Below are 16,196 nucleotides of genomic sequence, written 5' to 3' on the forward strand. Positions count from 1 at the left end.
CATAATCTTTTGCCTTCTTCTACATTTTAATCCACAACTTAAGAAAAAAAAAAAAAAAAAAAAAGAAAGAAAGCAACAATACATAATTGGCATTCAGTAAATTCCTGCTGCCTTCATTTGCCATGTGGTGAAACCAAACCCCAGACCAGATAATATGAAGTCATGGCAGGCTAGGGAACGGAAACCTCAGAACTCCTAACTCCCAGGCCAATATACCTTCTTTTAGATACTGATAACCAAAATTGTCCATTTATCTTTCTTTTCTGTTTAAGGTCTGCCTGAATGGAGACAAAACTGATTAAATATTGATATAAGTCCATAGGAATTTGGCCAGGCAAAAAGTTCTTTTTAAATATAATCAACTCCCAACTGAAAATAGCTTCTAGAAAGAATGCTTTCATAAAACAATTTAATCCATGTGTTTATTTTGCAGTAACAGGAAGAAAATCCACCCTTTAACTGAGAGATTACCTGTTCGTCCCACCTCCCTTTCCTCCAAAACTCCAGCAGCTGCATCTCAGTTCAACTTTTGCTACCTAACATTTCTAAGAAGTTGGCTTTTCAACAGACCTTAGAATTCTGAAACTCCTGTATTTAATGGGTCCACCCTCAGAGGCCAATAAAAGTGCTATCATAGAACAATAGGGGTCAGTATACCTCTTATCAAGAGTTCACCTTCTACTGTGATATCATTCATTCTTGGAGAGGAACTCAGAAGGTCAAACTGCTATCAAAGAAGCATGTAAATAGATAAACTAAATGAAGCTAATGAAGAGACCATAATCAAATACTCCTGGGAAAGACAATTAGCTGGCCTCCTTCAGAAACAGTCAGAAACTTTTTAAAAGCACTAAGGAGAATGTTGTGAACCTCTAAGAATAAAACAAATAAAATTAGTTTAAGGAAATTGCCCTCCAGGTAAATATAAAAGCAAAATTCTTCCCAATAATGTTAAAAAGTGAAAGGCACTTAGGGGAAAACTTATGAGCCTAAAGCAATTGTTGACCGAATAGCAGAAACCAGTCTATGAAAACCATAATTGAAAATAAAGTCTATAATTCTGCTAATTAGACGCAGACACTATAAATGTCTATGTCTTCCACTGTCCAGTGTTTATTCATATACATAAATTAAAATACAATAACTTAAATACAAGCAAAACTACCCCTGAACAGTTTCTTTCTTCTTAAGATGTTTGTATCTTAACTCATGTTCAGAGCAAAAACGTATCAGAAAGGAAAATACTCTATTTAATTTTTCAACAACTTTTTATTTTAGGGAGGATGCCTTAAATATGAAAAACGTACTATCTACTAGGTTCTAAAGAAGATGGACAAATAGTGGGAGTATATGAAAAATACTTTCACTTCTTAAAACAAATACATATAAAACAATAACTTATTACCTCCAGGAAAAAGAACTGGTTACCTTTTTTTTTTTTAACCTTTTGGCATTCCTGTTCCCTTCCCTTAAATAAGTCAGTTATTTATTTGAACCTGCTTTCTGTTCATTTCTCAAATAAATATTCACTGCTGGGGTTACTAGCCTTCACAGTTATAACATTATTGTAACTAGTCAAAAATGAAAATAATATGATTTTGCTTAACTTCTTTTTAATACAGATGGCTTAAAAATAAAAAGAACCAGTGTCTTTCTATTGTAATCTTATAAATAGCCTTCTAACAGTCTTGTATTTTTTACAAGCTTGCTACCACTCCCCTGTTGTAGTAAACTTCAGAAAAGGTTGCGATTCCAAAGGGCTGCCTACCAACAGAATGGCATCCTGGCCTCGGCAGGCTGAGCGCCTCATTCTGGCTGCTCTCACTCCCTCTAGCGATGGCAAAGCTCATCTGTCTGATCACCCAGTTATCTCACTGAAGGAGAGCTTGGCGAAGTCCTGCCCATCTATGACATCACCCCCTTCTTCAACCACTGCGAGGTGAAGCTTTAACTTCAGACTTGGAGGTGGGCTGTGCAGTAAACTGGAATGCTGTCCCTTGCTAGCTCCTCAGTGGAGGCGTGATCCGAACAGGACCAGCTCAGCCTGCAGCTGCCGTTGGCTTTGTGTGGACTGGACGCCGAGCTGGGCAGAGGGGGAGGGTTATTACTCCAATTCCCAGGCAGTGGAATTACAGCTATAACGACAGAACATATGGGATTGCTTTTTCTCGCCTTCCCGGTAAGTGTTTCCCATGTTTTTCCTTATGATTGTCCCAGAAAGTTTGCTTGGTTTTACTCTCTAGAAAGAAATGACTTGGTATCATGAGGCATCCAAATACGAACGTTTGCTCTGTCACCAGGACTAGCAATGTATGTGCGTGCAAGCCAGCAAGGAAAAATTGGACTGTTTCAGCCAAATGCAAGAAGTTTCTTGAAACCTTTCTTTCATTAAAAAAAAAACTAATGATAAATGGCTATTTTCTGTCTCATGTCATTGCTATTTGAAAAGAGCCTTATAGAAAACATTAAGTTGGAAAGTTAAAATGTTAGATGTTAAAGAATACGAGGCAGATTTTTTCACAGAGAGGAAAGCGAAAGGTCTTGCTAACTTGGTGTGTACTGTACGTGTGGTATGATCACCAATTGCTGCTTTTACAACTGTGAAAGAAAATCAATAATCCCTTAGCCCATGAGTACGCAGTACATGAAAAGCATACATCTTGCTCACAGCTAGCCCAGCTACTCCTGGAGACTTATGTGCCTCTGGAAGGATTAACAGCTACACCTAGATTTTAAAGCTTGCACTGCTATCCTGCCAAAGCTGCTTCAAGCATTTCAGGCTTGCACATCTCAACTAGTGAATTCAACTCAGAGGAGGGGGAGACTCTCTTACAAACCATATCCCCTCTCCAGAAGAACACCAAAATCCATTGCTTGGGCAAATGTAGTATGTGACTAGCATAGTAATTGGCAAAGTCTACTCAGAAAAACTAACAAAGCTCAGCCTGGAAGTTAAGCCTGATGTATGCAGGGATTTCAGTGTGGCAGGGGGTAAAAAATGAGTAGAGCCCTCATCAAGTGGGATATGCAGAGTATCCATTCACTTGCAACTTATAATGGGAAAATCTTATATTGAAAGAAATATTTTTATACAACAAAGCTTTCCAAAAGTAGTTAAATGTATCTTCTCAAGAAATTTTTTTTTCAGTGAATTAGAACTGAAACAAAATGGTTGCATAGAGGTAAAAAGTACAACAGGCCTATATTTTCTCAACATCTGGGGGTTTGATTGTTATTTATTTATTGAGAATTTAAAAGATTTTTTAATAGCCTTGATATGTGCCAATCATGGAACCAAATTCTCCAATGGTTTTAACAATTAGCTATTTAAAATTTTCTTAATAAATCTATCTGCTCTAAAATGAACACATATGTTCCTTCGTTATAGCAGGAAACAACATGAATAAAGCCACTAGAAAAGTGCTTCAGCTGTAGCAATGCCTTTCATTTATCCCCGACCACATAGGAATATCCTGACCAGCATAAACATAAAGAATGAATTTGTCTGTTTTCAGATAGGACCACTTATGCCTGCCCCAAAGTGACAGATGACAGATACCTATTTCTCTTGAAATGAGTAAAGAAAGAAATGAACCTTTTAAAAGTACTACGAAATATTAATATTACCGCTACTACCAATATTAATAATAATATGCCAGGTTTTAATCTATAAGAAGATTAAATCAGAGATATGCCACTTAGTTTGCAGATATGTGTGTGTATACACAACATATACACACACATACACAAACACATACATATATTAGCCTGAAATTAAAAAACAGCGTTACAAAAACATGATTGCATGTATTTAAGTAGGAAAAGCACATCTAATTTCTTTTTGAAACAGAGCACTGCCAAAAATATATCTAGTCCAAGGATCAGAAAAGATATTATTGAATGAATAAACATAATGAATTCATTAATATTGTGTATAATACTGTATAATACTATCAGTTATTAATTAGGCTGTATAATACTATCAGTTATTAATTAGGCTGTATAATACTATCAGTTATTAATTGGGCTTTTCATCCCCCCCCCCCATTTTAACTCAATTATGGTTAGGTTCAAAATACCCAATTAAACACTTCCTAAACATTAACGTTTGTGGAATATACAACTGGGCAGTAAGTAAAGTTTTTACAAAAAGAAGAAAAACAGTAAGAAAATTTGTCATAACTGAATGTGGCAGTAAAATAGAAGTCATGTTTCTTTTGCTTTCAAGTGTTAATTAAGGAGCCTCCAATTCCATCAAAACTTTTTCAGAGCTAAATGAAGCAGTGTGAAATAAATTTGGTTGAAATCTTGTGGCTGTCAGACTTTGTTAGCAAGCTATTAATTATCTTTACCCCAGTTTCTTCTCTAGACTATATTGCCCAATCAAATAGAAACTCCAATTACATTCAGCACCTCCTGCCTAGGGACACAAGACCCTAATGAACACTCAATGTCTCCAGATGAAAAATACAATTATCATCTTTAAACATGCAAGTGCACCGCAGAGAGGTTTGTCTCTGCTTTTCTTGGCCACACACACTAGGGCTTCCTCCTCTTTCTGAATTATTTTGAACAACTTTAAACCCTACAAAAATCAGTAGCAGAGAACTTGCCTTGTATTAATGTTATATGAATGTTTCTTTATGCTTTTATTCTTGATATGCCAAATGTTCATACCAATATTAAATTAAATCTGGTCATTAGAAAAAAAAAATTGGTTTAAAACTGCCATTTCAGTGGATCTTAACTTTTCCCCCTATTTTTAAGGTGGGTGGGCTACATAACAAAGAATGTGTTTAATGCCAAGATCCAAGACTAACTTAAAAATTTTGATTAAACCCCCTTAAATATTCTTTTATTCAACCAGTTTATTTTAATAGTATTATAAATAATTGTTGACAGTCAAATGAAGACCACTATAAATGAAGTCAACTAGGGAAATAAGATTCAGTAAATTTTTCAAAGCCAGTAACTTCTTCCCTCCTTTTCTCCTCAGTCCCCCTTGCCTCCTACCCCCACCTTTTGCCCCAGAGGCCTTTACTGTTCTTCTCAACGGGAGGCTTTGTTGTAATTAAACCAGAGGAAAACTGGCTGGCAGCAGCCAACATCTGACTTAGGGCTTCTGAAAGCAGTGTTCTGGTAGAGTGTACCACCCCCCAGCGGGCAAAAACTCTACAGTAAATCTCTAAGCAGTATTAATTCTCCAAAGTGCTTTTTTCTCTTCAGAGTATAAAAAGGGCCTTTTCTCGACTCTTTCTAACATTGCACCATTTCAAAAACTTATCACAAGTCAACAAACAAATTTCCATCAAAGAGATGGTTTGTAAATGTCTTCTGGAAAAAGCCTTCTGCCGCTCAAGAACGGAAATAGGAATATACATTTCAGAAAGCATTTTCCAGTTTCAGAATGCAGATCAGCATCGCTAAATTTGGTAAAACATCGCACTAAAAAAGTCTGAAAGCCATGTTTATATTGCATAGGAGAGCAGGTTTCAGGACTTTGACTTGTCTGTTGACAAGAACACCAGAGAAAACAGATTTTAAGTAAAAAAGAACGAAATGTAATCTAAGCAGCAGCTAAAGTTGCATTTGTTTAACATATGCATAATCTCTTTTCCTAGCCCCCAAATCAAGTGTCAGGAATGTATAAAAAGCTCTCTCCAGGTATTAGTCTGCTTAAATGAGAGAAAGGAGAAATTGCTCTCTCTTGACGAGACAATGACAGCTTTTGTTCTTTATTCTTTCACTTTTCACGTGCACAAGTTACCGTGGCAACTTTGAAAAGAAAACCCAGAGACCGCATTTGGTTAAACACCATTTTTAAAGTGTGCCACTGGACTGTGGATTGATCAGTTTATGTGTTGATGATTTTCTTCCTCTTCATTTGGTTTAAATCAACAATACTCAACTCTGACATGAAAAAAACAAGGTGTTTTTTTATGATTATGGATGTTATCATCCAGCCCAGTGCTTGGCACACGGTAGACCCAAATATTTGTTCTACTAGAGTATGGAAACTTGAATATTAGAAATTTAAAGCATATCAACCAATTGTACTCACAACGCTGAAAAAGGCATTTCAAGTTTGCAGTGGGAAAATGTTTGTGGTTTAACAAAGATAAGCATAGTTTTAATTGCAATTGCTTAAAAGTCAATGAAAACTTAAAGCTTGTCCCCTGCCCCAAGCTCTCTACTGCTCACCTTTACCAACCTCTAAATTAATATCTTATTCATTCTTATAAGCCATGGTTTTCTAACTCATTTAGTCTGGCTTAATATCATAAAGGAAGCAGCCTTCACTATGATGAAAGATAACACCCCAGTTTGCCTTTTTGTTTTAAGGATGCTCAGTTTAACTTTATAAGCCAAAACAAATGAAGCAGAATTAGATTCATTTATCACAAACCTATTGGGGAAAAGAACCAGTAACATAAATGGAGAAAGTAAAAATACTTTGCTTTGGAACTTTCATCCTCTATTTGCATAAATGAAACAAACCTTACAGGCCAGAAAATAGTCTGGATAAAACTACGTAAGAAAAGGCACACTTGCTTCTCTGCCTCTCAGCAAACCCTTCAGACTTCATGACTCTCAAGAGGAGAGTTAGAGGTCCTTCTGCTTGCCTGGCATTAAACAAAAGAATTGGAACTTTCCTGAAATCTGATGATCGTGGAAAATTTAACTACCAGACAGGCTGCTTAGAAAGCATTTTGCTGTCACTATCAACTAACCTGATGTACTCCAGTTTTTCAGTTTAACCATACACGTAGTTTATTTGAAATACCATTTGTCATTACAAAGACTTAGCATTCATAGGTTGATCATTTTGTTGAGCTTTCTAGCAGCAATTTAAACCTTCATGAGTACATTACTTTCCTAATACTCCAAATTATGATTGTATAAATTCCAGTTTACCTAGAAATATTCACAGACTTGGATAAATTTGAGTAAGCATATGTTTTCTTCAATCTCAAGGTTTTACTCAAAATAATAATGCAATTAACTTCGATTAAGAGTTCTACATGCCTTTCTACTTTTAGATTTAATATTTTTAAAAGTTTCCCAGAGAGTTAAGAGACCCTGATGTGAGGCAAAGCATTAAAAAGAAACGAAAATCTCAAAACTCTATACTTGATTTAAGATTTTTCTTAAATGAGCAATGATTTCAAATCAAAGTCAATTTAAATCAAAGGGAGCAAATAAAGGATTTAGGAAGTTAGCACTATCAACATATAATCTTAATCTAAGTGATCAAAACATGAGAAATACCTTGTCATCTCAAACATTCCCACCTCCAAAATATTGTAGTAGCAAAGAAGGAATCATATAAACATGTAGATTACCTCAAGTTCTTGACTTTATTTAAATACCAGTTTTCTATTCAGACACAACTTCTTCAATTATGTTAGTTTTCTTAAACTATCTCAAAATGATAGCATCTTTATCTATTTACATTCTTTTAAGTATATCATGGAAATCAATTGGAGGCTTCTTGCAGATGTGATTACACTATAAATGCATTTTTTAAAATCCACAATTTTTATTTATAAAGATAAACTGAATAGGAAAATCCATATTAAAAATCTGATTTACCAGTGAGGCGATTATGTTTTTCTTCTTTTTGCTACAGTTCTACATGCTATATACTGAAGCAATGATACAATTTTTAAAAATTTTTAAACATTCCCTTAAATAACCAGGGCTCCATTTATGTTTTCCCCCAAGTTACCCCATTAACAATATTTTTCTAAAAGATCGATTCCTTTTTGTTCAGAAGTAATGGCCTCTTTCAAGCCTATGCAGACATAAAGGCTCTGAAGTAAATGTTGTGGAAACCAGGCCACAGTGTCCATGCCAGTGTGGATCATTTTTCTTTTCATCAGTCACATTCAACTACAATGTCTTTATGTGCATGAATATGTAGAGCCAGCTCAGAAAGAGGGAAGTCTAAGCATGGGGGCAGGATCACCTATTTTAGATGGAGAGACCATTACAGCCTCTAATATGCAAAATAAAACAAAACTCTTTAGCACTATAGTTTTTAAATATAAAAGGTCAGGAGAAGATATAAAATATAAGATATAAAACACAATCAAGCATGCATTGAACAGTTTGAGCTTAAGTAAAGGGAGTAAGAACTTGTGAAGGAAGCTTCATTTTTCAAAGAGTATCCTTCTCTCCAGAGAAACATGCTTTATATTTTTGCCTTTTGTTTTAATGCAGTCTGGGGAGAAAAGAATGGCATTTTCCAAGAATTTAATGAGATTTCTGTTAATCCCACATTATTACCACTATTGTATTAATGGCAATGTGAGTTTGCATATCAAATAGAGCAGAGGAAGCAGTTTCACAAATGTAAAACAGAAAAATAAACAAATTAATCTTCCTTCTTTTCACACCAATCTAGAATATTTTTTCTTTCTCTGGGTTAAAAATGTAAAAATCAGTACATATTCTTGGAGCTTGAATTGGTGAAATACTTGCAGCTCAGCTACAAGCTTTAGCTCTAGTTATCATTATGATCATCACCTTGCACATACTCTAGGCTGACCAACAATTTTAAAATTCCCATTCGTCAGATTAATCTTTTCAACTTTAGAGTATGTCCTGGTGTATGAGAAATGGCCAGCTATTGGCAACATTTTAAGCAGGTTCTCACCTGTGATTTTATAACGGTTTTGATTAGTTTTTAATGCAGTTCAACAAAAGTAACTTTTTAAAATTGCTTTAAATTTTTTCTTAAATTTACCAAATTACTTTATACGTTGAATAATTTTCAAGCTTAGAAAACATTTACAGAAGATACTTTTTAAAGTAACATTGTAATTATAATTTCACAGCTTGCTTTTCCATTTTCACATACCAAGAAAGTAACAGTTTTCAAGAAAATACTCCACTGAAATTCAACAATAATGAGCAAAACCCTAAAGGCATCACTGTAAAACCTCACATTAAACAATAAATCACTTAAACTTTCCTTTGTGGGCACTTTGCAATATTCACTAGAGACTACTTTAACCATCTGCTAACTGCTATTTTTATTTCAAGTTGCCTAAATAATAAGTTAAATGTATCTAATTTTTTTTCAGTTTCCTTCTCTTAATGCAGTCTATTAGTGTTGATATCTGGTGACAAACTAAAAGAAATCGAACTTTCAAAGAGAACCAGAAACACAAATTTTGGCCTTATTTAACATTCACTTTCAGTACTGTTTGAATTCTGGAACAGATGCTATCCTTGTTGGATGCTACATAATTACTGGGGAAGAAGCAAATTGCTTCTACTTTCAGGGTCAAATATTTCCATGATACCTTAATGAACCCTACTTGTATAGAAAGCCCCTGAGTGGGTGACCTTGCGTAACAGATACTGACCCTACCCACCTCCCCTGTCCACCCCAAAAAATCGTCATGCATATTAGATAATGAACAAAGCAGTCATCATTAAAATCATGAGTCTCTTTGGTAAAGCCTTAAGCCCTTTCAGAAGTGAAAAAGACAGTCATTGGAAATTGGCATGTTCCTGTTTGAACCTAGAGAGAAATGCCTTGTCAGCTTTTGATATGCTTTCCTAACGGTCATTACAAGGAGACATTGAAATAGCTTCCTTTCCGTCCCAAATACAGTTTCTCAAGTTCAGTTTGCTAAAAATTGTATTCTCCTGAAAAAAATACTATGACTTGAACTTCTGAGCTGCCTTTTGGCCAACAATACCTGAGTAACTAGAGTTTCAAGATCATCAACTAGCCCTTAAAAACACCTCTAAGGAGGAAGGTCATAGTGTCCACATTCTGCAACTGGGAAAATTGAAGCCTGCAGGAAGAATTAAACAGGGCACTGAGCAAATCAAAAGAAATGCTTCTAAAGCAAACCCTTTTCAACTCTTTAAATTGTAGATTGTATGACTTTGTAAAACTATGTTCAGAAATGTCTAAAACGTTACCATGGCATTTCTGTCAAAAATCCTTGTTATGTCTTTGTTCACCTCTTTGACGTGTACTTGTTTTCTTCTTTTTAAACATTTTATCATTTTATATCTAAGATTTAAAAGTGAACTTTCAAAGATTGGCCTGACCTGAATTCAATATCCATGGAAGAGGCTTACTGCCTCTTGAATGAAGCTTTGCTTCTGATTTGTTGAACAGTCAGTTAACAATTGAAATTATCTATTTGGTGACAATCTCAACTTTGGCTTCCACTTTATTTATATAAACAGGAAGTAAGAGACAAAGAGGTCATCTTATCCCTTTGCAACAACTACTGTGACGAAAGATGTATTGCTTAAAGAAAGAAGTGAAGTTAAATTTCTAGGAAATTTCTCTAGTGTGTTAAAGTTCATTGTTAATAGTTCATTAAAACATTTTACTTTCACAGGAGATGCTCAGACCCAGTCTATTTCAAGGAACAGAAACATAAAGGAAATCTAGTATGCTTCCTTTTTTTTCCATGAAGAATATTTGAATTAAGTTTTTTTTACCTCTTGAAAGAATACCTGTTCTTTCATAACCTGTGACTGCACCAGCTATTCTGAGAAAGCAGCAAGAAGCAAAAGCTGGAAATAGCTATTTCACAGCAGGTAATCACACCTCAGGATGTAGCTACTGTACAAAGTTTATACTTGGATAATACTGGATGGGAATAAAGGTGGGGGGTAACTGCCTGAAAAACCTATTACTATACAGGTCTTAGCATCATGAATGGCTTTCTTCATGAGGATCTGAAGTTACTATCTCTGACCACATTGCACAGAAGAGCCAATAAGAATTTCAAAGAGAGCAGTTTCCACTCAGGGAATTAAGCTACACGAAAGGAACCTTCACACAGAAACTCTATAAGAAAGAAAAAAAAAAATACATAGGAAACCATGTGTTCTACATAGTAACAGGAAACTGAATTGTTTCTGGTCCCCACTTTAATAAGCTTGCCCACCATGCTGAACCGCAGCTGGAATGTTCATTGACAACAGCAAGCCTGATCTGGAGGTGTGTGCGGCATAGGATTACTTGAATAAACAGTGAAGAACATTTCCAAGGACTAAACAAGAGTTTATAAGTCCCAGCCCCTCACCAGGAAAATAATATATGCGCATTGGATTTTCACTCACGCAAAATTTACCCACATCGTTCAATAAGGTAGGAAAAATATTAAAGTCTTTTATTTTTATGCCTGAAATTATAAAGGCTAATTAATACCTAAAGGTGCAGAAGAAATTATATTACACAATAGATCAGTACAAATCTATAATTCTCCAGCCAAGGAGAACGTTGAATAATATTTTAGATTAGAACTTGAAAAAAGATAAATGCATTGTGAAAACATGTTATGAGATAGAATGTAATGAAAAATGTTCATAAAGCCATTAAAAAATGTAGTACAAAACATACAATAAAATGGGAGAAAGAAAGACCTAGTTTAACATGATATGGAGTTTTCCACTTAGATTAGCTAGATGTATTAGCTGTATGCCTTTCCTTCCCTAAAGTAAATGAAAAAGATTCCTTCTGATTTTCTTGCTAGAAATACCTATCTCACATGTTTAATATTAATAATCAAAGAAAAATGACATCAATAATCAAAGCAAACACTTGGCTTTACTGGGATTCAGCATCTCAAGAGATTCCTGAATAGTAAGAGAATAGATTTTTTTGACTACACATTTCTACAGTTGTACAGTCTACCTAATAGAAAGCAGATATAAAATTTTCATTCTTAAGAACAGTAACATTATTATCTTTAAATATAACAAATCATATTCATATGTGTCAATTCATTATGAATATTAAGAAAAAATTAGAAATCTGACTAGCTTGGTCAATGACTGGCTACAAAATTGATATAAAGTATTATGAAAATGCTTTAGAATATTCAATAAAATTAATTATATTTAACATTTCAAAGTTAGAAAGATTTGGGACATAATACTTCTTAATACCAGAAACATTTAAGGTAAAAAGATTATGTGATTGTGTTCATTGTTAGCTAGCAATAAAACCTAAGCATGCAAAAAAAAAAAAAAATTAACTAGTAAAAGTGATTATAGATGTTGCAGTTTCCACATCTATTTTGAATACCATTTTAAACATGCTGGCCTGATGGTTTTCTGTCTTTTTTTTTTTTTTTAACTCATTCCATTTTAGGGCTCTGAAACTACCTTGTGTAAAGACCTCAACACTGCTGACCATGATCAGCCTAGCCTGGAGCATCTTCCTCATCGGGGCTAAAATTGGGCTGTTCCTCCAGGTGGCACCACTATCAGTTATGGCTAAATCCTGTCCATCTGTGTGCCGCTGTGATGCCGGTTTCATTTACTGTAATGATCGCTTTCTGACATCCATTCCAACAGGAATACCAGAGGATGCTACAACTCTCTACCTTCAGAACAACCAAATAAATAATGCTGGGATTCCTTCAGATTTGAAAAACTTGCTGAAAGTAGAAAGAATATACCTATATCACAACAGTTTAGATGAATTTCCTACCAACCTACCAAAGTATGTAAAAGAGTTACATCTGCAAGAAAATAATATAAGGACTATCACTTATGATTCACTTTCAAAAATCCCCTATCTGGAAGAATTACATTTAGATGATAACTCCGTCTCAGCTGTTAGCATTGAAGAGGGGGCATTCCGAGACAGTAACTATCTCCGGCTGCTTTTCCTGTCCCGTAATCATCTCAGCACAATCCCCTGGGGTTTGCCCAGGACTATAGAAGAACTCCGCTTGGATGATAATCGTATATCCACCATCTCATCACCATCTCTTCAAGGTCTCACTAGCCTAAAACGCCTGGTTTTGGATGGAAACCTGCTGAACAACCACGGTTTAGGTGATAAAGTTTTCTTCAACCTCGTCAACTTAACGGAACTGTCACTGGTACGGAATTCCCTGACTGCTGCACCAGTAAATCTTCCAGGCACAAACCTGAGGAAGCTTTATCTTCAAGATAACCATATCAATCGGGTGCCCCCAAATGCTTTTTCTTATCTAAGGCAGCTGTATCGACTTGATATGTCCAATAACAACCTAAGTAATTTACCTCAGGGTATCTTTGATGATTTGGACAACATAACCCAATTGATTCTTCGCAACAATCCATGGTATTGTGGGTGCAAGATGAAATGGGTGCGTGACTGGTTACAATCACTACCTGTGAAGGTCAATGTGCGTGGGCTTATGTGCCAAGCCCCTGAAAAGGTTCGGGGAATGGCTATCAAGGACCTCAATGTGGAACTGTTTGATTGTAAGGACAGCGCAGTTGTAAGCACCATTCAGACAACCACTGCAACACCCAACACAGTGCATCCTGCTCAAGGACAGTGGCCACCTCCAGTGACCAAACAACCAGACATGAAGAACCCCAAACTCACTAAGGATCAGCGAACCACGGGGAATCCAGCAAGAAAAACAATTATCATTACTGTGAAAGCCGTCACCTCCGACACAATTCATATCTCTTGGAAACTTGTCCTACCTATGACTGCTTTAAGACTCAGCTGGCTCAAACTGGGTCACAGCCCAGCATTTGGATCTATAACGGAAACAATTGTAACAGGAGAACGCAGTGAATACTTGGTCACAGCCCTGGAGCCTGATTCGCCCTATCGAGTCTGCATGGTTCCCATGGAAACCAGTAACCTCTACCTATTTGATGAAACTCCTGTTTGTATTGAGACTGAAACCGCACCCCTTCGAATGTACAACCCTACAACCACCCTTAATCGAGAGCAAGAGAAAGAACCTTACAAAAACCCCAATTTACCATTGGCTGCCATCATTGGTGGGGCTGTGGCCCTGGTGACCATCGCCCTTCTCGCTTTAGTGTGCTGGTATGTTCATAGGAATGGATCACTCTTCTCAAGGAACTGTGCATACAGCAAAGGGAAGAGAAGAAAGGATGACTATGCGGAAGCTGGCACCAAGAAGGACAACTCCATCCTGGAAATCAGGGAGACTTCTTTTCAGATGTTACCGATAAGCAATGAACCCATCTCAAAGGAGGAATTTGTAATACACACCATATTTCCTCCTAACGGAATGAATCTGTACAAAAACAATCACAGTGAAAGTAGTAGTAACCGAAGCTACAGAGACAGTGGTATTCCAGACTCAGATCACTCACACTCATGATGCTGGAGGACTCGCAGCATACTGTGTTTCGGTTTTTTTAAACCTAAGGGAGGTGATGGTAGGAACCCTGTTCTACTGTAAAACACTGGAAAAAGAGACAGAGAAAAGCAATGTACTGTACATTTGCCATATAATTTATATTTAAGAACTTTTTATTAAAAGTTTCAAATTTCAGGTTACTGCTGCGATTGATGTAGTGGAGAAGCCTGAACACAATTCTATATTTTAGTACTTTTTAGTAATTTGTACTGTATTTTCCTTGCAAATATTGAAGTTATAAATCATTTACTTTGTGTTCTACTGAGTAAGATGACTTGTTGACTGTGAAAGTGAATTTTCTTGCTGTGTTGAACAATCAGAACTGCGTTCACATGAGATCCTTGTAGTATAAGCACAGGCCATTTTTCACTTTGGTATTAATAAAATGTAAAAAAAAAAAAAAACTGGCTGAAAGAGAAAAATTAAATTTCAAAAGGTAGTTATGAAATAATGTTCCAATTATTAAATTTGTATTCCAGTGGTATTCAATAATCAAAATATGTGAAGTAATGGGCAATATCAGACTTGCTGCATAACTCCATTTTTACCCTAAACAAATCAGATATCCTTAAGGAAGCAAACATATCTTCTGAACTGAATCCATCAGCTGGCATAAAACGAGTGTGAAGTCTGCTGTTGTTAATGCCATTGTTAACAAAGCTTTGAGAATAAAGGACTTCACAAAAACAGTAATGTAAGCGTGCTTCCAGGTTAGGGGGAAATCTGTACTTAGGAAAACATGAAAACTTAGACTCGCAGAGCGTAATGAACACAAATCTCAGAATTGCATTCTGGTTTTGCCTATACCATCCTGATTTTTGAAAAGTCAACTCTAAAGACACAATTGTTCATGTTTATGATGTTTTTATCATAAAGGATGTCAAAAAAAACCTTACACACATTAAAAAGGTAGCATAACCATAAGCAATTCCCCTCAGCAATGAAGAGAAAGTAGTACTTTAAATGAGAATTTAAAAGAAAAATAAATACTAGAAATTAAACTTAGATCTGGTTTATGTGAAACATTTTAACACTGTACATAAACATTCAATTTACGTTCACAATGATCAAGAATACTGCCCATTACTGTCACAGTTTTCCAGATATTACATAATTAACTTGTAATGTAACATTTCTTTCCAGCTTCCTACTGAATTGTGAGCTATTACTTGTTTAAAAACCTCATCACTTTTCTGTTGCCATGATTTTTTTTTTCCCCAACAAAAAACCAAAGTGCATTGTACGCCCTTTGGCCAGTCTTGTATGTGCCTTGATCCAACGCTACATGTATTCAGCTTTTAAAACACGACAAATTTTTCATACTTCCTTAAATATGAAAAATTGTGGTCTTATTGCTGAATAAAACAAAAAAAAAAGGACAAAATAATCGTGCTTGCTTTTTCGGGATTATGTTACTATCACTAAAGTAGCAAACTGCCCAGCACATTAGTCCTAAGTACCCCCGTGTATTTTTCTAGGCATAAAAATAAATGTTGGCTACAAATAAAAAAAATAGCAGTACCTTGAGCTTGTGTATCATTTTACTTAAAGGTTAAGCGTTTCATGCATAAACGAATATCCTAACAGTCTTTTGGAATACTCTTACAGAAAACTTCAGAAGTGGTTTTGTGACCTTTCAGTCTTTGTACACTGCTGTTGTTGTCCTGGCTGATACTTTAAGGTGGTTTTTGAAAAATTAATATTTTTTAAAATAGCTTTTTGGTAGTATGAGTTGGCATCAGAGGATCTGATATCTCAGATTTACCACTTACTAGGTATGTGAAAACAAACCATTTACTCTCCTTAGCTTAGTTTCCTTATCTATACAATGGGGCTATTAATACCACCCACCTCACAGGGTTGTTGTGAGGATTAAATGAGACAATGTGCTTGGAAACTGTACAATGTTCAACAAAATACAAGTTACTACTATTATGGTCAAGCAAAGTGAGCCATGTGTTCCCAGTGGTTTGTTACATATCGCTGCTTCTACTACTCTGCTAACATATATCTCCAACTGCCTATGAA

The 16,196-nt window shown here is 35.6% G+C and overlaps 2 protein-coding genes across 3 annotated transcripts in view; one reads left to right on the top strand and one right to left on the bottom strand.

Annotated features, from left to right (window-relative positions):
* MACROD2 (mono-ADP ribosylhydrolase 2) overlaps window positions 1-16,196 on the bottom strand; it is a 1,977,737-nt gene that overhangs the window by 1,669,400 nt on the left and 292,141 nt on the right. The gene's annotated exons all lie outside the window — the stretch shown is intronic.
* FLRT3 (fibronectin leucine rich transmembrane protein 3) lies at window positions 1,865-15,688 on the top strand. Of its 2 annotated transcripts, XM_059037592.2 has the most exons (4): window positions 1,950-2,179; window positions 10,374-10,575; window positions 10,920-11,131; window positions 12,137-15,688. In XM_059037592.2, exon 4 carries the CDS (start codon window positions 12,180-12,182, stop codon window positions 14,127-14,129), a length of 1,950 nt encoding a protein of 649 aa, XP_058893575.1. In that variant the 5' UTR covers window positions 1,950-2,179; window positions 10,374-10,575; window positions 10,920-11,131; window positions 12,137-12,179; the 3' UTR covers window positions 14,130-15,688. The 2 variants fall into 2 exon arrangements, with proteins under 2 accessions (XP_058893574.1, XP_058893575.1); XM_059037591.2 differs by lacking the exon at window positions 10,920-11,131 and having other exon boundaries at window positions 1,865-2,179.

Source organism: Kogia breviceps, chromosome 14, assembly GCF_026419965.1.
Source record: "Kogia breviceps isolate mKogBre1 chromosome 14, mKogBre1 haplotype 1, whole genome shotgun sequence".
Lineage (NCBI taxonomy): Eukaryota > Metazoa > Chordata > Mammalia > Artiodactyla > Physeteridae > Kogia > Kogia breviceps.